The sequence below is a fragment of the Apostichopus japonicus genome, chromosome 13 (genome assembly GCF_037975245.1).
Source record: "Apostichopus japonicus isolate 1M-3 chromosome 13, ASM3797524v1, whole genome shotgun sequence".
Lineage (NCBI taxonomy): Eukaryota > Metazoa > Echinodermata > Holothuroidea > Aspidochirotida > Stichopodidae > Apostichopus > Apostichopus japonicus.
In genome coordinates, this window is record NC_092573.1 from 1,700,187 (window position 1) to 1,724,659 (window position 24,473).

General features: G+C 38.0%; 2 protein-coding genes across 13 annotated transcripts in view; both read right to left on the bottom strand.

Annotated features, from left to right (window-relative positions):
- LOC139978993 (focadhesin-like) overlaps positions 1–2,375 on the bottom strand; it is a 32,636-nt gene extending 30,261 nt beyond the window's left edge. Inside the window, exon 1 of one of the 2 annotated variants that reach the window (XM_071989632.1) lies at positions 2,162–2,370. The gene's annotated coding sequence lies outside the window, so the exon portion shown is untranslated. Of the gene's footprint in view, positions 1–2,161 lie in introns of both variants that reach the window. The other variant, XM_071989633.1, reaches the window with a different exon arrangement.
- A 2,130-nt stretch (positions 2,376–4,505) lies between these two features.
- LOC139978708 (uncharacterized) overlaps positions 4,506–24,473 on the bottom strand; it is a 41,006-nt gene continuing 21,038 nt past the window's right edge. For 9 of the 11 annotated variants that reach the window (XM_071989139.1, XM_071989142.1, XM_071989140.1 and 6 more), the window contains 16 exons: positions 24,029–24,139; positions 22,753–22,872; positions 21,450–21,569; positions 20,866–20,991; positions 20,559–20,687; positions 19,004–19,144; positions 18,402–18,524; positions 17,627–17,743; positions 16,806–17,075; positions 15,987–16,247; positions 14,320–14,682; positions 12,902–13,162; positions 10,519–10,713; positions 9,039–9,578; positions 8,317–8,472; positions 4,506–7,076 (listed from right to left, as the gene is read on the bottom strand). In XM_071989139.1, coding sequence (XP_071845240.1) covers positions 6,382–7,076; positions 8,317–8,472; positions 9,039–9,578; positions 10,519–10,713; positions 12,902–13,162; positions 14,320–14,682; positions 15,987–16,247; positions 16,806–17,075; positions 17,627–17,743; positions 18,402–18,524; positions 19,004–19,144; positions 20,559–20,687; positions 20,866–20,991; positions 21,450–21,569; positions 22,753–22,872; positions 24,029–24,139 — 3,728 coding nt within the window. In that variant the 3' untranslated portion in view covers positions 4,506–6,381. The remainder of the gene's footprint in view (positions 7,077–8,316; positions 8,473–9,038; positions 9,579–10,518; positions 10,714–12,901; positions 13,163–14,319; positions 14,683–15,986; positions 16,248–16,805; positions 17,076–17,626; positions 17,744–18,401; positions 18,525–19,003; positions 19,145–20,558; positions 20,688–20,865; positions 20,992–21,449; positions 21,570–22,752; positions 22,873–24,028; positions 24,140–24,473) is intronic. The other 2 variants (XM_071989143.1, XM_071989146.1) reach the window with 2 other exon arrangements.

Consider the following 24,473-nt stretch of genomic DNA (forward strand, 5'->3'; position numbering starts at 1 on the left):
CAGATGGTTAGGCTAGATTTTCCCTTTTGACTAAGTGTGTTGCTAGGCTACCATGTGGTTGAAGATAACAGCAAAAATGACAGTACGGCTACCATGTGGAAGAAATTGAAAGAATTCTCACAATTATTAGAGTTTCATTCGTTTATCTCATAGAAGGAAAGACTGACAAGGAAATTTGAAGAGATGTTACTCATGGATTATAGATGGGATAACTAAAAAATAATAATCGCAATGGGCTTTTGCTTTAAAAGGATTGTCTGGTGGCCCAAAGAAGTTACCTTAAAAAATGATAAATAATTTTCCAAACATGTTGTCAAAGTATGAGAACGCTAATGTTGCGTTTGACAGAGAAACAATTTTTTAATCGTTAAGGATGGACATTTCCAATATGATTTGAACAGTACAGAACGTGACGTCATCTACGTAAATGCAGATTGCGACATAACCGACGCTCCTTACAGTACCTACAGTAATCACAACAAAAAACCGTGTTTGTATACAGATTAATTTCTTCCTTACTTTCGGTGAAATTTCTTATAAATTAGATATGTTGTCAAAAACTTCTTAAGCTGCCATATATGTAGTAGATCGGTGGTTGTTGTGGTCTTTGTGTAACACAAGATAACTTTTAACAGCAGACTCTTTGTTGTTTATACATTGCACTATCCAGCTCCAACGCGAAGAATGTTCGCATGAAGGCTATTCTAATGTTTACAATCGGACAGTTCTGCGAAGCCTAAGCTTCTCGGTACTACATTCTGCTCTGACATCGATTCCGCCAAGTTTCATCTTTCTGTGTTCCGAATACTTTTCAAGTTTCCTTTTACTGTTAATTTGATCCTTGAATTTTATTTCAGCGATTTCGAAGAACAGTTTATGAACTGTGGTTTGAGTGTGAGAGTATATATGTGCAATGCTATACGTATACCTGGGCATGGTAGGCTGTATCGTTCGCGATATGTACGTTATATGTAATAGGCAATACGTTATAGGCAATCACCTGTGCATGTACACATGAGAGTGTATTTGCTGTGGAAATGGGAGTGCTAACTTCAAGTCGCCTGTTTTGCCTATTTGCCTGCACTACGTCAATCACCATATTGATGCGTTCGAACAAACGGTACTTTTGGTGGAAAACTGGTGAATTTGAAAATCAGATTTCTACAAGTAGAAAACGTCGAATGGGGACAATTTTTACATGGTTAGAAATAGAAAAATAATAAGTACAAGGACAATGTATCAAAATCTTCCACCAGACAATTCCTTTAAGGGTTTGAAGACTCGCGCACAAAGAAACATCTGATGCCGGTAATCTGACCTAGTTTCGAATGAGGTGTAACAGAAGTGTTAGACACGTACCACCATCGATCCCAGAAAATACACACACAGCTTGCTACCATCAGTAATTAGACACTAGTGTACGGTCAATACATACAGCTACGGTCAATACCCACAACACAGTGTACATGTATAGCAGCGTGGACATCTCAGGTCTAGATAAAAGAACAAGGTATCACGTTTCATTACTGTCTGCATTTTGTAGTGACAAGAAGGAAATGTCATTTGCAAGCAACAGAAAGTTAACTTTTTCAGAGCTCGGCAAGCGGTTTCTGTTACACCTCATTCAAAACTAGGTCAGATTACCAGCATTAGCCGTTTCTGTTTGCGCGAGTGTTCACACCCTTTAAGTCAACCTAAGTAAGCCTATAATAGATATTAAGTATTCTTTGTACAGTGAATCCTATCCTATTGGAATCCTTAAGTTATTCTGACTATATGTTAATGTAAATTGTAATGCTTAAGTGTGACATAACTTAGGTATAACTTAAGCCTATACTAAGTAATGAGCTTACATCCAGGGATGTGAAGTCACACATGCCTGGTCTACTGTTTGTGAAGATGCAAGAGGAGTAAATAGATCAGCAGAGCATACACTAGCATGGTGTAAAGTTGCGTTTCTCTCGAGTGCCTCTACAAATTCCTACACCATGTACACCATCTACGTTAGGCCAAGGCTTAAAATTAGGCCTAGGTCTAACAGTTTTTAGGCCTAACCTAAAGTAAGGCTAACTAGGCTAGTAGAACAGTAACGATAATTTAACATGGGCAATGATCTGAGCTAGGAAGTTTTCTGTAGACTATATGCTTATTAAACGCTTACCTAACAGAAACCAACACTCAGTCTTGTCAATTTGTCTAGCCTACGGTTTGTATTTTCGAAGTTGCCACGCGAGCTCGACAGTCAAAGATTTACAATGGTAGTAATTTCAAAGATTACGCAATACTACGAGGTAACTATAGTTGACAACAGTAAAGTGAGCCGCACTTCCTGCCTCATAGAATGTCCTTCGAATTAATATATGTTATGGCACTACACCTCCTCTATACCCTCCATATTATGATTGGAGTGATCCCGTGCCCACTCAAGGAAATATTACGTAATAAAATACCCCGGATTGATATTATGGGAACAAAAACTTGTTTCAAATGTTCATCAAAACCATATTGTATTTACTTTTCAATGATCCGGTCGACCTCTTTTTTAGAGGGTCGAGCCGTCTGTAAAACAGGTTCTTAAAGGGCAATTTGAAAGAACTGTATGTTGACCTCACCAAAACACCACTATCCTAAAGCTGTCATCTCCGATAAACTACGAGTTCTTCTTCTTATTTGAAATTTCCACCCCAAACACCTTACCTTTCTATTCAAAATCCGATGAATTCCCCGACTTTAGAACCCCTTGAGTAGCTTGTCATCCCTCGAGAATAAAAGGGTTTTAAAAGCAAAACAAAACCTGATATCTGCTCCTTGGCCGTATGAACATGGCTATAGAAGTGACTAACAGCAGGCTGCTAGCAGATATGATTGAACTATTCAGTGGTGTAAGAAATTACCACAAAAAAGAAGAAAAAAGATGTAGGGATGGAAGGGGGGGGGGGAAGGAGCAAGCCATAGTTGTGATTTGGGTCTTCACATGATCATTTAACTCTGTAGATGCTACATTGGCCAGGATGGGGACATTGGAATTTCAATCATCCCTCTTAAACTTGTTCGAGTTTTACTCACGAAATTTAAATTTCTTCTCATGTTAATTGTAATTTTGACTTTTTTCCTGATTTCCACATTTTATCTTAAATCCTGACTTGTTCCTCAAAGCCTGTTCACTCAATATATATACCAATGATTATAACTTGTTATCTTCAAATGTCAACTTCTTACATGAAAAGTTCGACATTTGGTTTTTTATCTCAAATGGTCAGCTATTTGCCCTCAAAGTATGAACTTTTCCTGAAATATTGACTATTTTTGTTGGAATGTCGTTTTCTTGAAATTACCAAGAGGCAGGCGGAGCAGAAAGAAAGGAAACTCTTTCTCCTTCTGTTACTACACCTGCTCTGCAAAGGGTCCATAATGGAAGACTATTTAATCACCTGATCAATGCCCCACAAACAATATGTAATAGGTGTTAGCAGTTGTTTCAATGTTGACTTTTGTAATTATCCACATATGACCCATGCCCTCTTTACATCTGATGGACTCAGGGTTATGTTGTTTCAACCCTACAAAATCTATACTGACACAAGAATGTGCAATAGTTGATTAGCCTGATGGCACTTATAAGTTTCTGTACAGTTGTTACATATTTCAATAAATATAAGCTGAATGTTACTGTAAAAACACAAAGCAAAAACCATATATACACTGCTGTGTGACTATAAGGTAACATATTTCATAAATATTTCTTATTTTAGACCTTCAAGTTATGAAAAAAACAAAAAGGAAACAGAATAATTTTTTTGATAGTTATGAAATCAGAACAGATGGATGTAATTTTTGAGATATTTATTTCGCTATAGTAAATATAAATAATTAAAAAGAATTTAAAAGTTACACCCAGATTGTTTGAATGAATTTGCATAAAATAATTACAATAGAATATATGAGTGAAAACTTTTGTGGCAGGTTAAAAACTTACATCTACAAACAAAAAAATGCAATTTCCCTACATGCTATCGTTTACCTTATTTTTGCATTCTTGAGAACAGAATAAAAATTTGTCAAGAATGAGAAAAAGGATCTAAAGCAATACATTTCAACCTTTTCAACATTTTTACTGCATTGACCAAGATTGAGAAATTAATATTGTACCATAAATCTTTACATTTCACCGATCTTCTCACTCCATTGCAACGGAAACGCTTTGCTTTTCCTGCCATATTACACCTGCAGTTTGCCCCTGGTCCTCAAATCAGGGAGTTCCATAACAACACCCTGCTCAAACTAGGACTCGATATGGCGATCATGCATATTCTGTTGCTGCACCTGCTCTTTGGAATGAACTAGTCCCGATCCGTGTACGTGACTCCACCACACTTGAATTTTTCAAAAGACAGCTTAAAATGCTTCTTTTATATAATTAGTGTTTGTTTGCTATCTTTCTACTTCCTTTGTTAAGTGCTTAGAAACTTTTGTATTAGGCGCTATATAATTGTTATTTATTATTATTATTATCGTTACTATTATTATTGTTACACTTGGAAACATATAGCAATTAACAGGTTGTGTGGAATTCTCTCTTCACTCAATGGAAATTAAGAAAAATTTGTGTGGACTTTCAGAAATATCAGAAATGTTAATTGGCCTAGACACTAGAGTCCAATATTGCAAAAATATACATAACCCCGACCCCCCCCCACCCCCACAACCCTGAATGTTTGTTGCCAAGTCTTATGGCACTTTTGGTATTCGATTTTTCACCCGTCTAGTTCATGCTAGATTATATGAGGTCTAAAGTAATTCAAATCAGAACAGATCATAGTTTTATATATAACTTATCTTTAACATATTTAAAAAATTATTAATTTGGATTTCAATGTTGATACCTTGCAACGATCCAATAATTTTCAAAATAGTTTAAACTGTTTACAACTTTACAGAAATTTTAGAAAGACCTGGCATTAACACGGCCATCTATTGCTTGTATCTGATCCTACCCTTTCTTAGCTTTTAGACTGAAGTGCCTAATTAACTGTTCGTAATAAAACATTTCATAAAGTCAAAGGATTAATATCTACAAGTGAAAATGCTGCATTGACAATTTTGAATAAATTGACAGTTATATAGAAAGAAAAACAAGCAATGTAAACTTAAAGCCTATAAATTTTAAGGACTGATTTCAGCTCATGATTTACATAATCTGTTTTTATTATTGTATTTTAATCATTTACAACTGATATTTTACAACAACTACAAATTAAGCGCACAATTCAATTTTCTCTTATTATCAATAAGGATCAAACATTTCGTGACGATATACCACAATGTTAACTTAAAAGCCTCAAAAATTTAAAGACTGATTTCAGCTCATGATTTACATAATCTGTTTTTATTATTGTATTTTAATCATTTACAACTGAAATTTTATAACAACTACAAATTCAGCACACAATTCAATTTTCTCTTATTATCAATAAGAATCAAAATAATGAATTAAGTTTAAAAACACCCCCCCTCCCCCCGCCCCCAAGAAAAGATACAACTTATAAATGGTATGAAGTCAAAGAGAAAATATGACAGAAATTCATCTAAGTATGTTTTGCTTTTACAGTTGGCCAAAGAGGTAAAACCTATCAGCCTAAATCTGTCAGATTATGTACATAGGATTGAAAACTGCAGTCACGTGTGCAGTGCTAATTTATGGGTAACATGAAGAGAAAGGCAAACAAATTCTTGTAGGATTTGTCAACAATAAATATTTATATTTATATTAATTTTGTATTTATAATAAATGGGGGCAATGCGATGAGACCAGATCCAGCTAAAAGTTTAATGCTAGCATCTAGCAATCAATTCAGGCTACACTAAAAGCAGTTAAATAACGAAAGGAGAATGAAAGAAAGGGAGCCCTACGGATCATCCCTTTTCCCCATCCTCCCCGCCCCCCCCACCAGAAAGAAAAAACAAAAGGAAAGGAAAACAAAAGATTTACCACACTCAAGTGTTATTTCCAGCATAACTGAGGAAATTACTGATTCACTGAAAACAAAGCAATTAAATGTTATCATTTTAATAATCTAAATAATTAACTTGTTTCATGATAACTGATGAAGGTTTCAACCAATGCATACACAGAGGGTATATCTACCTGAAATACTAACAGTAATAGCTACATGTCTGAAAACCTAATGTTTTCACTTGATATATCTTAAATTCTCTTTATATCATTGACTGAAGTTTTAAAAGACTTTCAAGTCTCTTCTCGTTGTCATGGCAATATGTAAATACAGTTCTGCAGCAACAGTCTGCTGAATACGGTCCATAATCTTAACATTGTATCGCACAATCTGCTATGACTCGATTACTTATCTGGAAGAACTGAATCTAATTCACTGGAGGCCACCGCTTTGAACTGGACGGTGGAGGGAATGGCCTTGGTTTAGTTGGAGGAGGTGCTACCTTCTTAAACCCAGCAGGAATGGGATGGATGTTAGGGGGAGGAGGCAGGGGTTCCTCCTTGGGGGGTTCCAAAGTGACTGGTAGAGGTGGAGGTGGAGGTGGTGGCGGGGGAGGAGGAGGGGGAGGTGGTGATGGGGGAGGAGGTGGAGTCAGTGGAGCATTGTCGGCATGTTCTATTATCCGTGAGCTGTGACTGGTCTCGATGTAAGCTTCGGATGTCTCGTCGGGATAGTTTCCGTCATCGGATTTCCCATCCAGAGATCTCTTCTCTCTGAGCTGCCAGTTATCCCACTGATCCAGTAAATCCTTCCTGTTACCCAGCTTATCTCTGCTGCCTTTGTCCGCAATGCCGGGGATGTGTCTGAAGTTGAAGCCGTCGTTTACAGCTTTGCCGTTTGTCAGGCCCCGCTCGTGGTCGTCTTCGTGGTAGGCGCTGTTGAGGTAGCTGGAGGATCCGTAGTCGATGGAATGAATTTCGTCGTTCTTGGAGCAGGCGCAGACGCTTCTCGCGCAGAACACTATCACAGCGATCAGAATGACAGCCAGGAAGAGACCCACAAGAACCATCAAGATGATGATGCCATTTACAGCTGTTTGTGTTTGTGTCTCGACAAGTCGACCTGAAGAAATCAAGTCCACAAACGTAAGAGTATATTGCCCATAATTTATTTTTCTTTATTTAAAAGGAAAAGGAACACACACCTGACCATCATTTTTGTTCTATCTGATAAGATTACTCTAATGAACAACTCCCTCACCCCCCGCCCCCCCTCTCTATTCCTGTTCCAACCTTCCACAACCAAGAGACACAAACCCAACCATTATTACTGGTCTATGTGATAGAGATTATTGTCATGATCAGCCTCCCAAACAGCAAAGAAAAAAAAATCTTATTCCATTTGATTTTTAGAGATATCACAGATTTAATGCTGCTTCAAACATAAAGCTGAAGACTTCATCAAGTCTGAATATGACATCATAGAGGCCACAAGTACCTTCAACTTTTTATGTCTTTCATTATTTCCATGTCTATATTTGTTTGTAATGGAGATGGGCTTTTACAAATGCTGGATCGAATATATTGGACTTCTTAACATGACCAAATGATGGCATTGGTTTCTGGATCAAGGATGTTAACACTCTCCCTTAAAAAACATGGAAACAAAAGCAAAGGGTGTCAGACTCTTGTGGCAGTATTGCATCACAGATTAACCAAAAAAATGAAAGCCCTCGGACACAACTTTTAAACTAGGATATAAACAATTTTTCTTCGCCGCTCGAGGGAATTGTTCTACACAAAGATCTCAGTCATAAGATGCAAAAGATAATGCTTGGGATAGTGACCCCCTTTAAGTCCCACTTGTAAATATGTTCACTTTCCTAAGTACAGCAAAACCTCTCCATCAGAGAACACTTTTCAAATCTGAATTGTTATGAAAATTCAAAGCCATGCAGTCGCTTCTACAACTAACTGACTACGGATAGTTGAGTGTATACAAAATGCAAATCTTTACTACCCCCTTGCCACCCCTACCCCAAAATGAAAATGCATGGATTATACACACACACTAGATCATAACAAGATATAACATATACCTTAGATATATTAGATTATTGGGCATGTCAGTTGCATTTGCAGATATCTACTATGCAAAGGATATTCATACAGCTGTATAAAACAATATCGCTGCTATCTTGAATTGATTTGGTATCAAAATCTGACATGCAGTGATCTTTGATACAATTGTAAATGTCAAACAATGGTATAGGTCTGTAAGAACAGTCAGGGGGGGAATCTGGCCACTCACAATGTGTAAGGGGTGATCGGGGGGGGGAGGTAAGGGAGGGGTAATAACTTACATGCTATCTGTGATGTAGATCCGGCAGTAGCAGTAACAGTGCTTGCTGGACATGATTTGCAGGCAACCTGACCTTCTCTGTCGGAATAGGTATTCACAGGACAAAACTCACAGCGATTCTCTGATTCCACATAAAAGAGCCCCACCGGACAAGGTACTGTTGAAAGGGAACAAAAGAAACAAGAATATTAACGGTGTATATAGTATTATCGCACAGGCATTTGTCCCATTGCCGCTTCGGAATCACTGAGCTCAAAGAACAGGGTCAAGCTTAGCACGGAATGAGAAAGTTTGTCAATTTTCAACGATGATGGAACAGCTTTTGGAGGGCAAGCTGTTTTTAATATTTTAGTTCTGCTATTGAACAATCCTTTTCCAGATCCATACTCACAACTCATTCGAATGAACATGTTATTTTGATCATAACTCTGACAATACAAGAAAAACAATAAAACTAGCAGTGGATCCAAGTAAATGTTTCCGGGAAACAAGTTACGGTACAAACCAAACTTGCTACAAAGATAGTGGTGCATGAGAAATAAATGGGTATGAGCAATGAACGTCTGCTCAATGCATGCTCAATGCTTACACTTTACACCATGTTTTTGAGAAAACCCATCTTCGCAGCTACATTTTCAGTACAAAAAGTTTTTTTCGTAGAGCAGTGGGTTTTGGGTCCCTGGATATGCTACTGAAAACCAAATTAAAATTATTAACACTCACCACAGCCATCTTGGATCACCAGTGAACCACGGGCACACTGCCATGCTGTCTCAGAGGGTGTGCTGTTCTCGCCCACCGATGACACCAGCCTCCCTCCGTCGATTACCATGGTTAGATTACCAGCTCTCGCAGCTTCTTGGATCAAGGCAGCCAGAGTATCTACATCATTCCTGGCTGTTTCAACATCTTCGACAGACTCGCTCGGTTCAATGTCTGCCTCAACTCTAATGGTCAGCTCCAGTTCGTTACCCGTAGCTCGCCTGCGCCGATTGTTCGAGTTGTTATCCGGGGCTACCGTATCCGGGGCTACCGTATCCGGGACTACCGTCTCCGTGGCTACAGTACTACAAAGGGCGTCGTACCCGCTTCGACGGCAGGACTCTGCTCTGCCTAGTTCGCATAGCTGGAGCTCTCCCAACGAGAGGGTGATGGAGTCGAAAGTGACTGCTAAAATATCCATCCTATCCAAGGCACAGAGTGCAGGGGAAGCTTCAAAGGTCATCAAAACATTCTTGAATATTTGGGGTCCATTCTCAGGCACTGAAAAGAGGTATGAGGGAAGAAAATAATCAATGAACGAATCATGGCAATATATATTGGTGTGTTAGCTCAGTGGTTAACGCCGGTGCCTTTCAATCATAAGGTCCCCAGTTTGAGTCACTCCAAGATAAATGTATGTTATCCACTTACAGAGTTGTTGACAATTCATAATCATGGATGTTAAATATTAATCTAAGAGACTGACTTTGGTCAGTTTGCGGCTTTGATAAGCCAATGAGGCTTCTTCGCGAGTTCATGCTTGCAGGAGGATCTGGAATACATACAATACATACATTTATCATGCAAGGGTTGATTCTAAATGGTGTGTGTCTCCAGAATTATCTGAGGTGACCAGTACTAGTACCATTAGTAAATTCCATATATGGCACAGATATGGGCCAGATACAAATTGCCATATCTTGGCCATATCTGGATTTTGAGTAAGGGCTATCCTTTGGGTTGTTCAGAAGGCCTAACTGAATATCTGAACCTTAGCTGACAACCTTGAACAGAAAGAGTGGACAACATTAATTGAATATGTCCATGATGAGAGTAAAGGTAACTTTCTCAAAACACACAGCCCAGCAATGTACCACTTTACATTATCAAACTACAAAATGGAACTTTAAACTTAAGAACATTTAATTTTTTGTAAAAGGCCCTTTTTGCATTTATTGCCCCCCCCCCCCCCCAACTTGGGATGACCTCAACTATTACCATAACTATAATTCCTGCTTTTCAGATGTGATGTTACATGCTGCTGAATGACTTATTCCAATAGTTAAACCAAACAAATCTTCCAGAAAAAACATTATAGAGGAATACAAACTTGAGGAAACCCACTCAGGCTCGGCACTCACTCCACGAGAATGAGGAATCCAAAATGATTGCTAAATAAATTGCCTGGGCAGGCTACTTGAGGCACTGGTTGATAACTTACTCTGGCAGAGGTCCGACCCTGTAAAGGGATCCCACACTCCCGTCGTGACTCCCTCTTTGCACTGGAAGAGATTACGAGAAGGTGCATAAACATATCCCTGGAAGCACTCCACCGAACACTGGAACTCCCCAGTAGCGGAAACACTACAGTTCTTGGAGGATTTGTTGTTGAGGGGTAGACTCTGACAGGCAACGTCTTCAGATGGTAAAACAAAGTGGATAAGTCGGTGTAAATATATTAAGTTATGAAGTCATTTAAGTGATCAAAGTTATTTAAGTATGGACTGCAAATATGGTACAGTTGCTATTTTTTTGTAACAATATGTTTTCTTTTTTTTAAGCTCCCTCTTTCTTTGTGCCAATAAAATTGTAATCTTTCTTGAAATCTGTCTTTTTTTGTCGCTATTCATGAAAGCAGAAATATATCTTGAAATCTTGACGAAAGGATCCCCGACAGTCATCAGTGAAGTTTGACTTTCCCGAACAAACATGAGGGGAACACATTTGAATAACTACAACTGTGACACGAGGGAAATCTTTCCCAATAGAAGTTAGACACATTTAAAAAAAAAAAAAAAAATTCAGCTATTAAAATTGCTGTGATGGCATCATCCCTCTTTATCTTTGCCGTAAAAACTGCTATAAAGATGTGGCTTTGACCTACAGGTGCAGACAATTTCTGCCAATTTGATTAAGTAATTGACTTCAGCCACCAGAATATCTGTTTATTTTAAGCAATTGGGACAAACATGATGAAGTTAAAGGGTCCATAGCTTTACTGTTCTGACTCAGTGTCGTGCATTAAGCAGGGCTCAATATTTTGCACCTATTAACAACCAATATTTATGTTTCTCAAATACCTGTGAAACAATTTTGATTCCCCATTCATTGCTACATCATGAAAAAGCTGGTAAGTTTAGGGCACAAATTTTGATTTCAAAATATGACTAAGTATGTGGTCCAATAGTATAATGTATTTTAGTCAGATGAAATAAAAATGAGAAATGCAATTTGGAGATCAAATAAGTGGAAGAGCTGTGGAAGATCACAAGGTAATGTGGTCTGAAAACAAAATGGAACATTAGACTTAGAGGCTAGAAACAGAATTCCTTAGCTTAGTTATTTGGCACACATTTGGCTATACTATAGAATGGCATCGTCAGAACGTGGCGAGCTTCACATTGAGTTCACCTTTCCTTCACTTAAATATCTGATTAAATCATGAACAAGAAAGGGTCAGTCTTTCTAATGTACAGACAAAGTACTCAATTGTCTCATGCAGTCCTACTCAAAAATATAATTACATAATGTATGCACCAATGAAGACTATATTCCAGGAATAACTCATACTGTACAACACCGCAAAACTTGAATTAATTCACTAATAATTTATCAGTTAAATAATCTTCAAATCTACATATATATATCTTTTTTTTCTACCTTTATTAGCTTAACAAAACCCCCGTCATGCGAGATAAAATGTAAACACCAAGCATCACCGCAGCAAAATATCCATAGTGACAAAAACATGACTTTTCATACATATGGATACCTACAACTCCCATTCCCCCACACAAACATTAAACTGTATAAATTTAAAATGCTGAATAAAATGTTTAAAAAAAAAGGGCTGAACTTTCGATAACAGAAGCATAAAACAAAGCAAGATGAAACAATAATGTAGTAATAATGTAGTAATAATGTAGTAATAATGTAGTAGATGCAAGAGGAAAAATACAGTAATTGCCAGATGGAAAATATTGCAGACATAGTTTATGAAAACTGTAATCAACAGAATCCTCACATCATATGATACAATAAAATACTGATATCAGATAGCTTAACACATTCAAAAATACCACAAGAGTTAAAAAAGGGGAAAGCATCAGAAAATGTCTCAGAGCATCAAAAGTCTCGACCCACAACAAAACCAGATAAAGTCCAGCAACAGCTGACTAATGCATGACTAACAACATAGCCAGACAAGTGTTTTTCAGTGAATATTTATCAGTAGCTGGATATGTATATTGCTTATATATAGCATTCATCAAAATGACCAATTCCACTGTTGTGAACACCACAAAATAGCATCAAACTTTCCAACAAGCAATCCCAATTTTACACTTTAATCGATGAGAGAAGATTCCGAAGAAAGCCGAATATAAAAATAGTGCACACAGGATAAGCTGTCCAAAAATAAAAACAGATACTGACGCAAAGTAAACAAAAAAAGAAAAGAAAAGAAACAAAAGACACTTTTTCCTCTCCATCCCCTTCCCCCTTATAGAAGGAAAACAAAATAATAACAAAGGACAACATATAAAAACAGAAAAGTTCAAGAAGCAATGTCCATACCGCAAAACAAAAAAGGCAGAGATACGTACTAGCTTTGAAAACTCTGATTGTGAAAGTGCAAGAATTAAGGTTTCCGAAACTATCTGTGGCCTGCAGGAAGATCAGATGATACCGTCCGGCCGTGGAAGATTCAAACTTTGTGCCATTTTGTCGGCTGTACCTTATCCCGTTCTCAACTCGCAAGCCTACGTTATCAGTGATGCGAGGCATGGGCCAAACCACCTCTACATTATCTTCCGTGGTAACTGTTTCTATATCTTTGGGACACTCCAACTGGGGCTCTTCTCTATCTGCAAATGGTAACAGACAAAGAATGGTGACATCACACACGCTCGGGAAGTCGGGATCTATCGCTAACCGATGAATTGAATCTACATGCATTTATATCTAATTCTATCATGCATTTTTGTTGGGCCATTTTCATTTTTATGTCATTCTTTTGCTCAGGATAACTTTTTCATACTTCTTAAACCTTTTTCAGACTTTCTAACAATAAAAAATCTGAACATTGTCATGACATGCAATACCATACCCAAATACAACGTACTATTTTGTGTAAAAACATGCAAATTCAGACAACCTGCCCTTGAATTTTAAATCTAACCTGTTCCTTGTTGGAACCTCCAGAATTTATTTAGCAAAATTTTAATATCCATGCAAAGCTAGGTGTGATGTAAGCTTCCAGGACATTTAAAAAGTAAAGTTTTTCTTACTCTCTTAAACTATTTTTTAACTAGTGTTACTAAATTCTATCCTCAAAGACAGATCTTATTGTAATTAATAATTCCCATGTTTCTGAGCATAGGGTTATATTCACCCCAGTTTGAATTTTTGCTTGACGGTATAAACATTACATCATAGTCGTTTTAATAGTGAAATTGAAATGATAAAGACTTTTTGGAAGAGTTCTTGCTTCATCCATATATGGAACTCCAGTTTAGTCTACCTGAACATCTAACATCAAGTCAAATTCATATGCTGTACTTGTATTTGTGTCACAATGATGTCCTTATGTTGAGCTGATTGAGGATCAAGTAAAAGATGTTTAATCTTGCTATCTTTTACAGCTAATTTATTTATCAATTAGTTTTGTTATTTTTTGTTCTGCTATTTTTTGTTAATTTTCCTGTTTGCAGTGTCAAAATTTATCGTACAAAACCTGTTGCCTAGTCTTAAAATGTTACTGCTATTGCTCAGAGTAGGGTAATTTTAGTCTTTAGTTGTTACTAAGCATGGATATCACCACTTTGTCTGTTACCCATCACCCCAGCTGTGTCCGTCCTTAGTCAATTCTTCCCATCACCAACAAGACCTGTGGCAAACACCTTGCAAAAACAAATCTTGAACCGCATGCAAACCAGAGAGCAACAAAATATTTGTAAAATGGCAATAGAAAAATTAAGAAAATATGTAGAAGCAAAATGCAAACAGAGAAGGCTGAAAGTACCTGAGAAGAACACTGTGAAAGAGCATTCCACTAATTGTCCGCTAACTGCATCCTCTACAGCAGCCTTGATCGGTACACCGGTAACATATTCCTCACGATAGGTGATGTTACTCGGCAATGCAACTAGCTCCACTGGGCCTTCAGTTATAGCATACTCAACTGATTGCATGCCAGAGTCGCGAACTATCAGGTTGATATCCAGATAAACCATATTCGACCCTCTTATGAAAGGGAAGGAAAGGACTTCGTTTTGTGGACAATTTAGAAATCTCGCACCAGGAAACTTAGGCACGACAGGAGCCATTCCGTCATCGGTTATCATATCGGTTACAAAATTAGTCACCATCGGTTCTGCGGTCGAGCCTGGTACCGAGACGAGAAAACAAACACAGTGGGCTTTGATAACGATGGGATGCCACGGACAGCATCCCACAGTGCTGCACCCAGCACATGCATGCGGGTAAAATTACAATCGACACCAAACTAGCAAACATTTACACAAAGAAGATGCGACAAACAACAAAGATGGCAAATGATAACTCCTAAAGAAGATCAACGTTAAAAGCAAGTCGACTGGCAACTCCATAGATGCTGCGGAATGAATTGGTCCTAACTCTAATTTTTGGCTTCGTAAAAGGAAACCAATGAATCAAATAAGTGACTAAAAATTGATACACACAGAGGATTACAGACAATTGTTTCTAGTTTGATTGACTTTACATGACAGCAAATCTGACAAATGGGAACGATCCAATAGATGAAACTTTTTCGCTATCTGCTTTGGGCTAAAAACAGTGGCTTTTATACAGTATTGATGGAATAAATAAAAATAAATAAAAATGGGGCATTTACAACTCGCAATGAGCAGCAGCTAACAAACATTAAATGTACATCTATCCAAAAATTCCAGTGAGAATTAATTGCATAAAATAGAGTGTATTATACAAAGCCTCTGAAGCAAGCAGCCTATTTAAGGCAAAGTTTTTAACAATTTTTTTTGTGGTTGTCCCTCCCTTAACCAGGTCTTAGTGGTTGGTTGTCTGAAAGGCAGATTTGTTCATCCGAAAATGTAGCAAAATAACAAACAAAAAAACGAACGATATGTACACACACACTGTAGGAGAGATGTGTAGGTTTGGTGCATAAAACACCAGGTTTGGGCCAGTAAAACTCCCCTTTGAGTGATACATAGGCTTACCTCTATGTTATTTTTATTTCAGTATATCCAAATTGATGGAGGGTGATGACAATTTATCATTTAACCTATTTGGAGTATTTAGTAACGACAAAATCTGAATTTTACATAAGCAGCTGGTCGTCCGCAGGAATACGACCACCAAAGCTGATGTTTGGTTCTCCAGACAGACAGTAGGTCATCTGGGATGACCATTAAAGTTCCGCCCTGTTATTGAAGGTAGCGCTATTGGCAAATGGACAGCCACTATTCACAACATACTGAAGGCAACATTCTGTGTGGTTGCAAACAATTACACGGCAAGAATGATTGGTTTGTGGGTACAAAGTCAACAAAAGTCATATCATGTCTACATCAACAGAGTAACTAGCTGGATACTCTTTTGCTCCCTGGCACAAACAATCCGTGTAAAAGCGATAACACACAGCCAGGTGAGCAAGTTCTACTTCGGAAAAAAATGCAAGCTTCTTACCCGTACTAATATTTCCCCTCTTGTTAACAGTCACAGTGAAGAAGCAACTCTGGCTGTTGGAGAAGGAGTCGAATGTTGTGACAAAGACCTGTTCGGGTGTACCGGTGGCGAGGAAGAAACTTCCATTCTGAATGCTGTATTCAACGTTATCTACCTTCAAATTATCTGTGGCAGTAGCCGGCGGCCAGAAGACAGGTACAGCATCCACTGGAGTATCGATGACTATATCTTGTGGACAGGTTATCTCAGGAAGCTCATCATCTAGAAAATTGGGAAAATAAAAATATGTATTTGACCAAGCTATTTTGCAGTCTCCTTTTTGTGGGGGGGGGGGGGGTGGGGAGTAAAGATTGGTTACAGTGAGATTGCAATTAATAAGGATGCAATTCACTATGTGGGTTGCCAGGTTTCATTTTAAATAATTAAGTTTGGATTCATTTCAAGATTCTCAGTTTTGCTTGTCTGGAAAGTCTCGGAAAGGAACATCTTAGGGTCAAATACACTTGTAAATTGATCTTCATATTTTGTTCAAATTGGCTAAACAAAAAATTCAGGAAAGAAGAAAGAATAGTGACTTAGTTGAATCTATTGTCATCTATTTTCAATCTCTGTTTAGTCTACTCATGTTAAGCCCAAATTAGCTACATGAGGGATGGTGGGGAGGAGGGATGGTGGGGGGTCATTCATCCAATGTAGAGGTATCAATGCACACCAGGTTCCTCGCCCTTTTGTAACACTACCATTTCGCCAGCTGTGATATCAAAGGATACTTTCCTAGCTAATGTCACACAATTACATGACCTGAGAAACCTCAGTTACCTGTCATTCGAAATACAAATATGCACGTGGCAGATAATCCCAGTGGTTGATAATCAGCTTGGTATTCTACCAAGACTCCTTCAATATACAGCTCTGAGAACATGACGTCTGTGTGTAACAGTAAAGATGGACCTTGGATGACGAAAATGGGCACCGGTTCACCAGACAGAGTCATGGCTGATATATTAAGGTCCACCGCTGCACTGGATTGCCCTTCTGTGAGTGGAACAACCACAGGCTCGGTTGGACAGTTGATGAAAACAACCTCGTCTAAAGACAAGAGAGAAACGAAAATCATGAATAATGATGAAATTATGACCAGGTATTTCCACGACTGGGAAATCCAGGATCCTGGTCTTCAGACCAGACGCATGTTCAGGGTGGCGTTAATTTGTCGGTAAGAGGTCAATCTACCATGCATTTTCCTATTAGCATAGCCCAATGCTAATTCCCAAGCCATGGGTTGTGACCCACAACCTGGGTGGCCAAACTTTTAAGGTGAGCTGATTTACATGATCCCCTTGACATGGGAAAGCAAAAAATTTGATCCTAAAAGCAGCACATTTCATGGGAGTCCGGAGAAGTAAACTTTCCTACCTGTCAAGCTAATTTTTGACAACATGTGTTGTATGTGTTTCCGATGTTGTCAACAAACTTTCAGTCAATTTGCAATCAGTTACAATCAAATCAATCAATATGCTTAGTATAACTATCAATCACGGAAGCGAAATTATTAGGCGAGTTTAGGCCTATAAATTTGACGGACCATGACTTGCCTAGGGATCACCACCAAAGGGAGCAGGGGCTTGAACGACACTTACCATCAATATTACATTCTGGACCGACAAACCCGATGAGACATTTGCAGACGTGTCCCCCTGTTGACAATAGGGTGCAGACATTCCCATTTGGACAAGCCCTGTCTGGTGAACATGGGTCTAATGTGTGAATGGAGAAGGAAGAAAGTTTGAACTATTTCAAGCACTTTTGGGTTTGAATGATTATGTACAATTAGTTATAGCCTGATTGCTTTCGTTGTGATTAACTAACGGTACGAGTGTAAAGTCAGCAGGTACTAAAGGTACAATTGTAACATATATATATGAAATTGTCAAAATACTGGCCTATATAACAATTTTCTGTGAGAATCAACACCCTTTGAACCTTTGAACTAAAAGCTATTTACATCAAATATCTTTCATATATCTATACTCTTGACCAAGACACAGCAAACATTTAATGTTAGGCCTTTTAATTCCTAGTGTGAGAGATCACATCAAGGTTTTTTTTTATGTTTCTTAGGAAATTGTAAATTTATTGTCCTTTTTTTTAACTATGACACCATGCATTGATATTTATATCAAAGTAGAGTCCTTTCTGCACATAAGTTGGTCCGAACTGGATCACACATACAAAACAGGAATGATCACCTAGCATGTACACATTGTAGACAACCTTTCTCAAAGCTACCAATTCTATCAAGCCAAACTTGCAATTAAATTTCATCACTTTCTACTTTTACTTTCAGGAAGACAATAAACTCAGGTACAATTTACCGCACCAATAATTTGTCGTATTAAAAATCAAATTAAATACCCTCAGGAAGAAATTCACAGTGAGCTCCCTCAAAGCCGTCGGGACACAAACACACATACAGGACTTCAGTAAGAACCACACAGGTGCCTGCCCTGCAAGGATTTGGGAGGCAGACTTCCATAACTGTGGGAAAGAAAATCAAAGAAGATTAAAGTCAGAGACAAATAATAGGCAAGGATGAATTATCGGAGATATTATAACGAAACAATAGTACCTAGTACGAGCAACGTGCACGGCCAATATGTCTAGAAATGTTTTCACAAAATCTCTTACTAGGCATATGTTTGAAATTTTAGTCGCTAAACATGTTCCAATGGTAATCTCTGCTTAAAGCAAACTGGTCAAAGCTTTTTAACCATTCAGAATTGGTTTGGTTTGGTTCATGCATATCTGAATTGCCCACAAGGGTTATTTGGAAGAGTAGCAAAGGATCAAAGGGTGAGCAGCCACAACACCTTTTAAAGTAATACTAATCGGCCTTAAAGGCAGTTAGTTTAAATTGAATATCCTGCTTCGATTAAAACATCCAGCCCTTTCACTTTATAGTATTAAATACAAATAAGGATAGGAAAGGGGGCGCCTTTGGTTGATGCTGTTCTTACCTTCAATCTCGCAGTGGACTCCAGAGAGGCCGACCGGGCAGGTACAGGTATAGGTAAAAGAGGGTCCTCTTTGTAGGGGTACACAGGTTCCCCCTCCCTGGCAAGGGCTGTTGACACACAGATTGACTGGATTCACAGAGACTTCGCAAGAAAATGAGAGGACAAGGAACATGAAGCAATGTGAAACAGAAATAAAATAAGTGAAAGTGTCAGGACCAGAACATTTTTACCTAGAGGATAGCAAATGGAATATCCCCATGTAAACCTCTAACCGGCTAACATGCCAAGTTGGGTTTCGTCTAGTTGTAACGCCACGCGGCAAATGATCTTCTGAGCTGTGCACCGGGTATCAAACTAGAATCCTTTGCTTGGATAGTGGTTTGATGGATGCGATGTGTTATCTACAAGGCAACTGACTTTCCCCACAATCGACACATCAAGGTGTAGCATCATGAAATTCGTTCTTTATTGTGTTAAGGTTATCTGTTTTTTTTTGGGGGGGGGGTTCTTCTTCGTTTTTTAGGTGTTAAGGTTTTCCATTTCCTTTGATGGGAGTACTCTATTCGATTAAGCCCACAAGGGTTTCTTAGTTTACTTCCTTTCACATATTTACTTATTTGCAGTTGTATTTGTCTTGTTCACCTTGTATTACTATGTGTTGAAACAATAAATCAATATATTGTTGGTCACAGACTACCTTTACATCTGTTGAACATGTGTTAATTTATAGTTACCCTCGAGATGCAAATCTTGAATCTCACACAAAAGGAACAGCGACTGACCAGAATAATCCCAACAAACAATAACAATTAAAGTTCATCTTTTTGTTTGATTCAGAGATTTATGAAACCAGTCTTTGTTTTTAGTTTAAGATGTATATAATTATAGTGGAATAGTTGTAAATCCTTGAGTAGCTGTAGCAGGTATGACGTGATGGGGCCGTTAGTGAGGGAAGACGCCAGGTACAAATCAACCCACAGAACTGAAGTAGTGAGCATTTTCCAGCTGACCGATTCTTGCAATTTTCAACTTATCCTAACTGTCCCTACGTGCAAACTTGACCCGAAATTGCGGAAAATGTTCATTCTTTGGGAAATTGACATAATTTTCACTGCAAGATTTATGCAAAATGAATGAGAGGAGGGATAATATAAAGGAACGATGTGGTGCTACAATAAATCAAATTGCTCGCCCATGTTCATAGCAATGCCGGCAAGTGTACAGCACAAACATAAACGAATATGGGATACGGGAATAAAGCATTGGAAGTTCCCCTTTTGTTTTGCTTCAGTCTGTTTGTGTAAATGGATTTTTCAAATTTGAAGAAAAGATGATATCACCCAAACATTTTCCATTTTTGTAGAGAGTCCAAGCTGTTATCTACATTTTATGGCTTTAGGTAAATCATCTTAAGCAAGACCGTTTAAAGACAACATAAGTAATTGACACATCACTGCTGTATGCAGCTACACTGTCAGCAAAAATGCTAATCGCCACCGTAGCCACAGACAAAGATAGAAACTGTGAGATGTGTTGAGGAGGGATGTTAACTCACTTTCGCAACTTTGCCCGCTTGAACCTCCTCTACAGAAGCAGGCAAACGATGTGTCTGTAGGATCTGGTGAGACGTGATAGCATATACCATCGTTGAAGCAAGGGTTGGGATCACATATATCAGTCAAACCTGTAACAAAGAAAGAAAAATAACAAACGTCTATAGGTATTCTTAGAACGTTGGCAAATTTTTAACTTCTAGCTCCTAAACAATTTACAACGACCAAAAGAAGGGTCTTCTTAGTTTGACGGTAAATCGGTCGGAAATTTTATAATCTGGCGATAACCACCGATGCAACATAACTTACCTTCAGAAAGAATGGTCTGGCAATTGAGTCCAAATCTCTCTGGAATGCAGAGACAGAAATGGCCTCCACCTTCCAAGTCAACACAGGTACCACCAAAGAAACAAGGAGAAAGTTCACAGCTACCACCTGAAAGAAATGGAAAGAAAAGTTTAAATAGAATGTGATTGTCTTACATTAAACACATAAGTATGTACGTACCCACACAAGTACACACACCCATAAATACATATATACATGGTCAATAGATACAAAGGTCAAATAAGACAACTGCATGACATCAAATGATACACCATTAAAAAAACTTTTAGTACTGCGGAAATAAGCAGCCACTGGTGAATGAGTGTGCAGAGCATTCAAGTAAGGCTAACATTTCTTCAGGACAGGATCGTGAAGGTGACAAATAGAACTTTGCATACATATAAAAAAAAATCATGACTCTTGTGGCTAAGTCAACATAACCCTCTTTGTAAACTCAATATGTTAAATTACGACATACATCCAAGGAATTCTCCAGAAACACGATTATGATATATCACATCTCTTTTTCTGGGATAGAAATGAAGGATTCCCAACATTTAACTCACCGGGGCTTGCGGATAGTTCACAAATTGTCCCAACTCTGGTTTGAGGACAGCTACAATCAAACCCGCCGTCGAGAGAGTCACTGCACAGACCGAATAGGCATGGATTGTTAGAACACATATCTGCAAAAATGTAAACAGTCAGTGGCAAGGTTTAGTTATATAGATATATCTAAACTGTTATTGACTCAACGAACCAACCAATCTTGATCCATCAATTCAGATTTGAGACGAGGAAACGCTGGAAAAGTTCTGCATGATAAGATAAGTAAGTCCCCTTCTTCTTTGTCGTCTTTCGGTTTTATAGGTAAACAAGTTATGGTAAAAGGTAACTGACTGATTGAATATCACGTAATAGCAGCTTGTTTCAACCTATCTATTACACCAGGGAGGCATATAGTGTGATTCAAAGCCTGAAATGTACATCCATGATCCACTTGACCGCAGCCTCAATTAAGGAAAGAACCTGCTACCACAGTAGTAGTAAAGTAATAGTCATGAGGTATAAATATATTAAATGAATACTTTCTGAATGAAGGAACAGAAGGCTTAAATTAAAGAGTAAGTAGCTTGTTCCACGTAACATAGACTTGAGCAATACTACAGACACTCTATCTACTTGTTAATGTGCCCATGGAAATCTCTGTTTACAGTAAACTGGTCAAAGCTTTTCAACAATTCAAAATTGGTTTGGTTAAATATTCATGAATGCATTGAATTGCCACAACATCTATTAAAATAATAATCAGCCTGGTAGGCAATTAGTTTAAAATGCTAAGCATCCCATGTAAGCACCAGAAGCCAAACGGCTTGAAAAGTCCCCTTTGCAGTGGGTGGCTATTTTTTATTTACAATTTGAAAGACCATTTCAGATGAGAAAACTGTGGATTTCTCCTGGATGAAAAAGCTACCTTACATTGGCTGCCCAGGGATCAGACCCATTGCCTTCCAGATGTTAAATTACAGTGTTTTCTTTGTTGACATTAATTTTACTTGTTGGTTCTGTCATCAGTAACACATAAAATAGTATCATTTGGCAACTGAGGCTGGTGTGGGTTCAACGGTCAAGAATGGTAGTTTTTACTTAAAAACTAAAGGTTGAGTGATAATTTGTGTTGAGAGGAAAAGGTTTCTAATGTAATAGGTATTTAGTTTACTTTATACATAAACAGAGAGCCAACCAATACTCTCCATGAAACATTTCCGTGAAGAGAGAGCAAGAAACAGATTTCATATTTTTCATGAATATTTGGAGTCGCTACTGTTTCTGCTTTCAAGAAACTGTAGTTTCCAATCTTATTCTTACCCACTGGAGGCAACATATTCTGACAAGTTAGTCCATCAACATCAGGAGGACATATACATGCAAAACCATCAGCATTGACCTCACAAGTACCGCTGTTACACGGATTACTACTGCACGGATCTGTGAAAGAAACAGAGATAAACAGTAGAAACAGCAGGCATGCTTCAAAACATCCTTACCGAAGCAACGATTGTTCATCTTAAGTAAAACGAGGAAGAAAGATGTCTCTGGTCATGCATACACATGAGCATTACTTCAGTATCTCTGCAAACACAGATACATAAACATTATCTAAACATCTCCAGTCATGCATATACATGAGCCTTTCCAAAACTTCTCTGACTTATACGAACATTAAAAACTTAGACTCTAGCTGATATATAAGTGAGCTTATGTCTTAAGTGTAAATAACACCTCCACAAATATTCTTCTAAATTGCCAAACAACCGCAAACACTTAATTAAACAGAGAAACTAATTAAAATAGGCCTGTTGAATGTCTCACGCTGTGATTCAAATCTCCTCTCTGCCTTTTCAATTTTATATTTACATTTAAAATCGATGAAAAGTTATTGTCCCATTTCTGGCTTAGACCCATATTTGTTACAGTGTAAATGCTGACTTTATAGCATGAGTTTCCAAGTCAGCCTCAAAAATTTGTTGTTAAATTCACACTCAATGAAGTAGGCCTACTGCGCTAACCAAAAAAACATGTTTGCCATGAGAAACTCCTGGTGCGATGAAGTCTTTCCTCGTTTTCCTCACATATCGTATCCAGAGTTTCCAATATCTCTCACTACTTTTTCCGCTTGGAAAATTAAAAAAACTTATTGTAGAGTCCGCATTCGTTCTGTTGCATCCCCCTACAACACAATTTCTTGGCATTTGCTCTGTCTCGTCAATATAGAGTAAGTTGCAACTGAACTAACACACTCAGTGCACGCAGCTGAAGTACAGTCTACGTCAAGCTCTCTTTGTTATCATTATAATTACGTCACAGGTCACTTGGGATTACCTGATCATCAAACCGCTTTTCGCGAAAAGCCAATTTTTTTTTTAAATTGACAAGTTTAGGATTTTTTTTTAGCCCCCCCCCCAACATCGGATTGACTTCATTTTTCAGATATGTAAAAAGGAAACCAACTAGAATAGTCGTGAATAAAATGGGTTTTTTCCGTCAATGCTGAAAATTCATTATCGTTCGTCTGTAATTTTTGGACTATACTTGATCATGAACTCTTCAATGATTTCAATGATGTAATCGAACAATTCCTTACCACTCTCACAAGTCTCTCCAAGATATGGAAATCGACATTCACAGACAAAGTTCTGGTTATCTTGGACTACACACGTGCCTCTATCCATACAAGTTTGACCAAAGCAGGGATCTGAAAGAAAATGAATAAATTTAAATATCAAGACTTCACTACTCTTATGGCTTAGCCGCCTTTACATATATGCAAATCAGGGCTGAAGACTAGTATAATTAGGAGTTATTGTATCGATTTTAATACCATGTTCATAGAGCTTGCTACCTTGATTGAAATTTTTGGTTCACTATTCTTACAGCTTAGCCACATTAACATATATGCAAATTATTAGGGCTGGAGACTAGTTGCGGGTTTCTCACACATTTGTGGTCGCTTAAGCATCGAAAAAGTAACTGCTGATTGTAATATTTACATGATTTACGTTCATAATTTATATGGACAGACCTGGTTA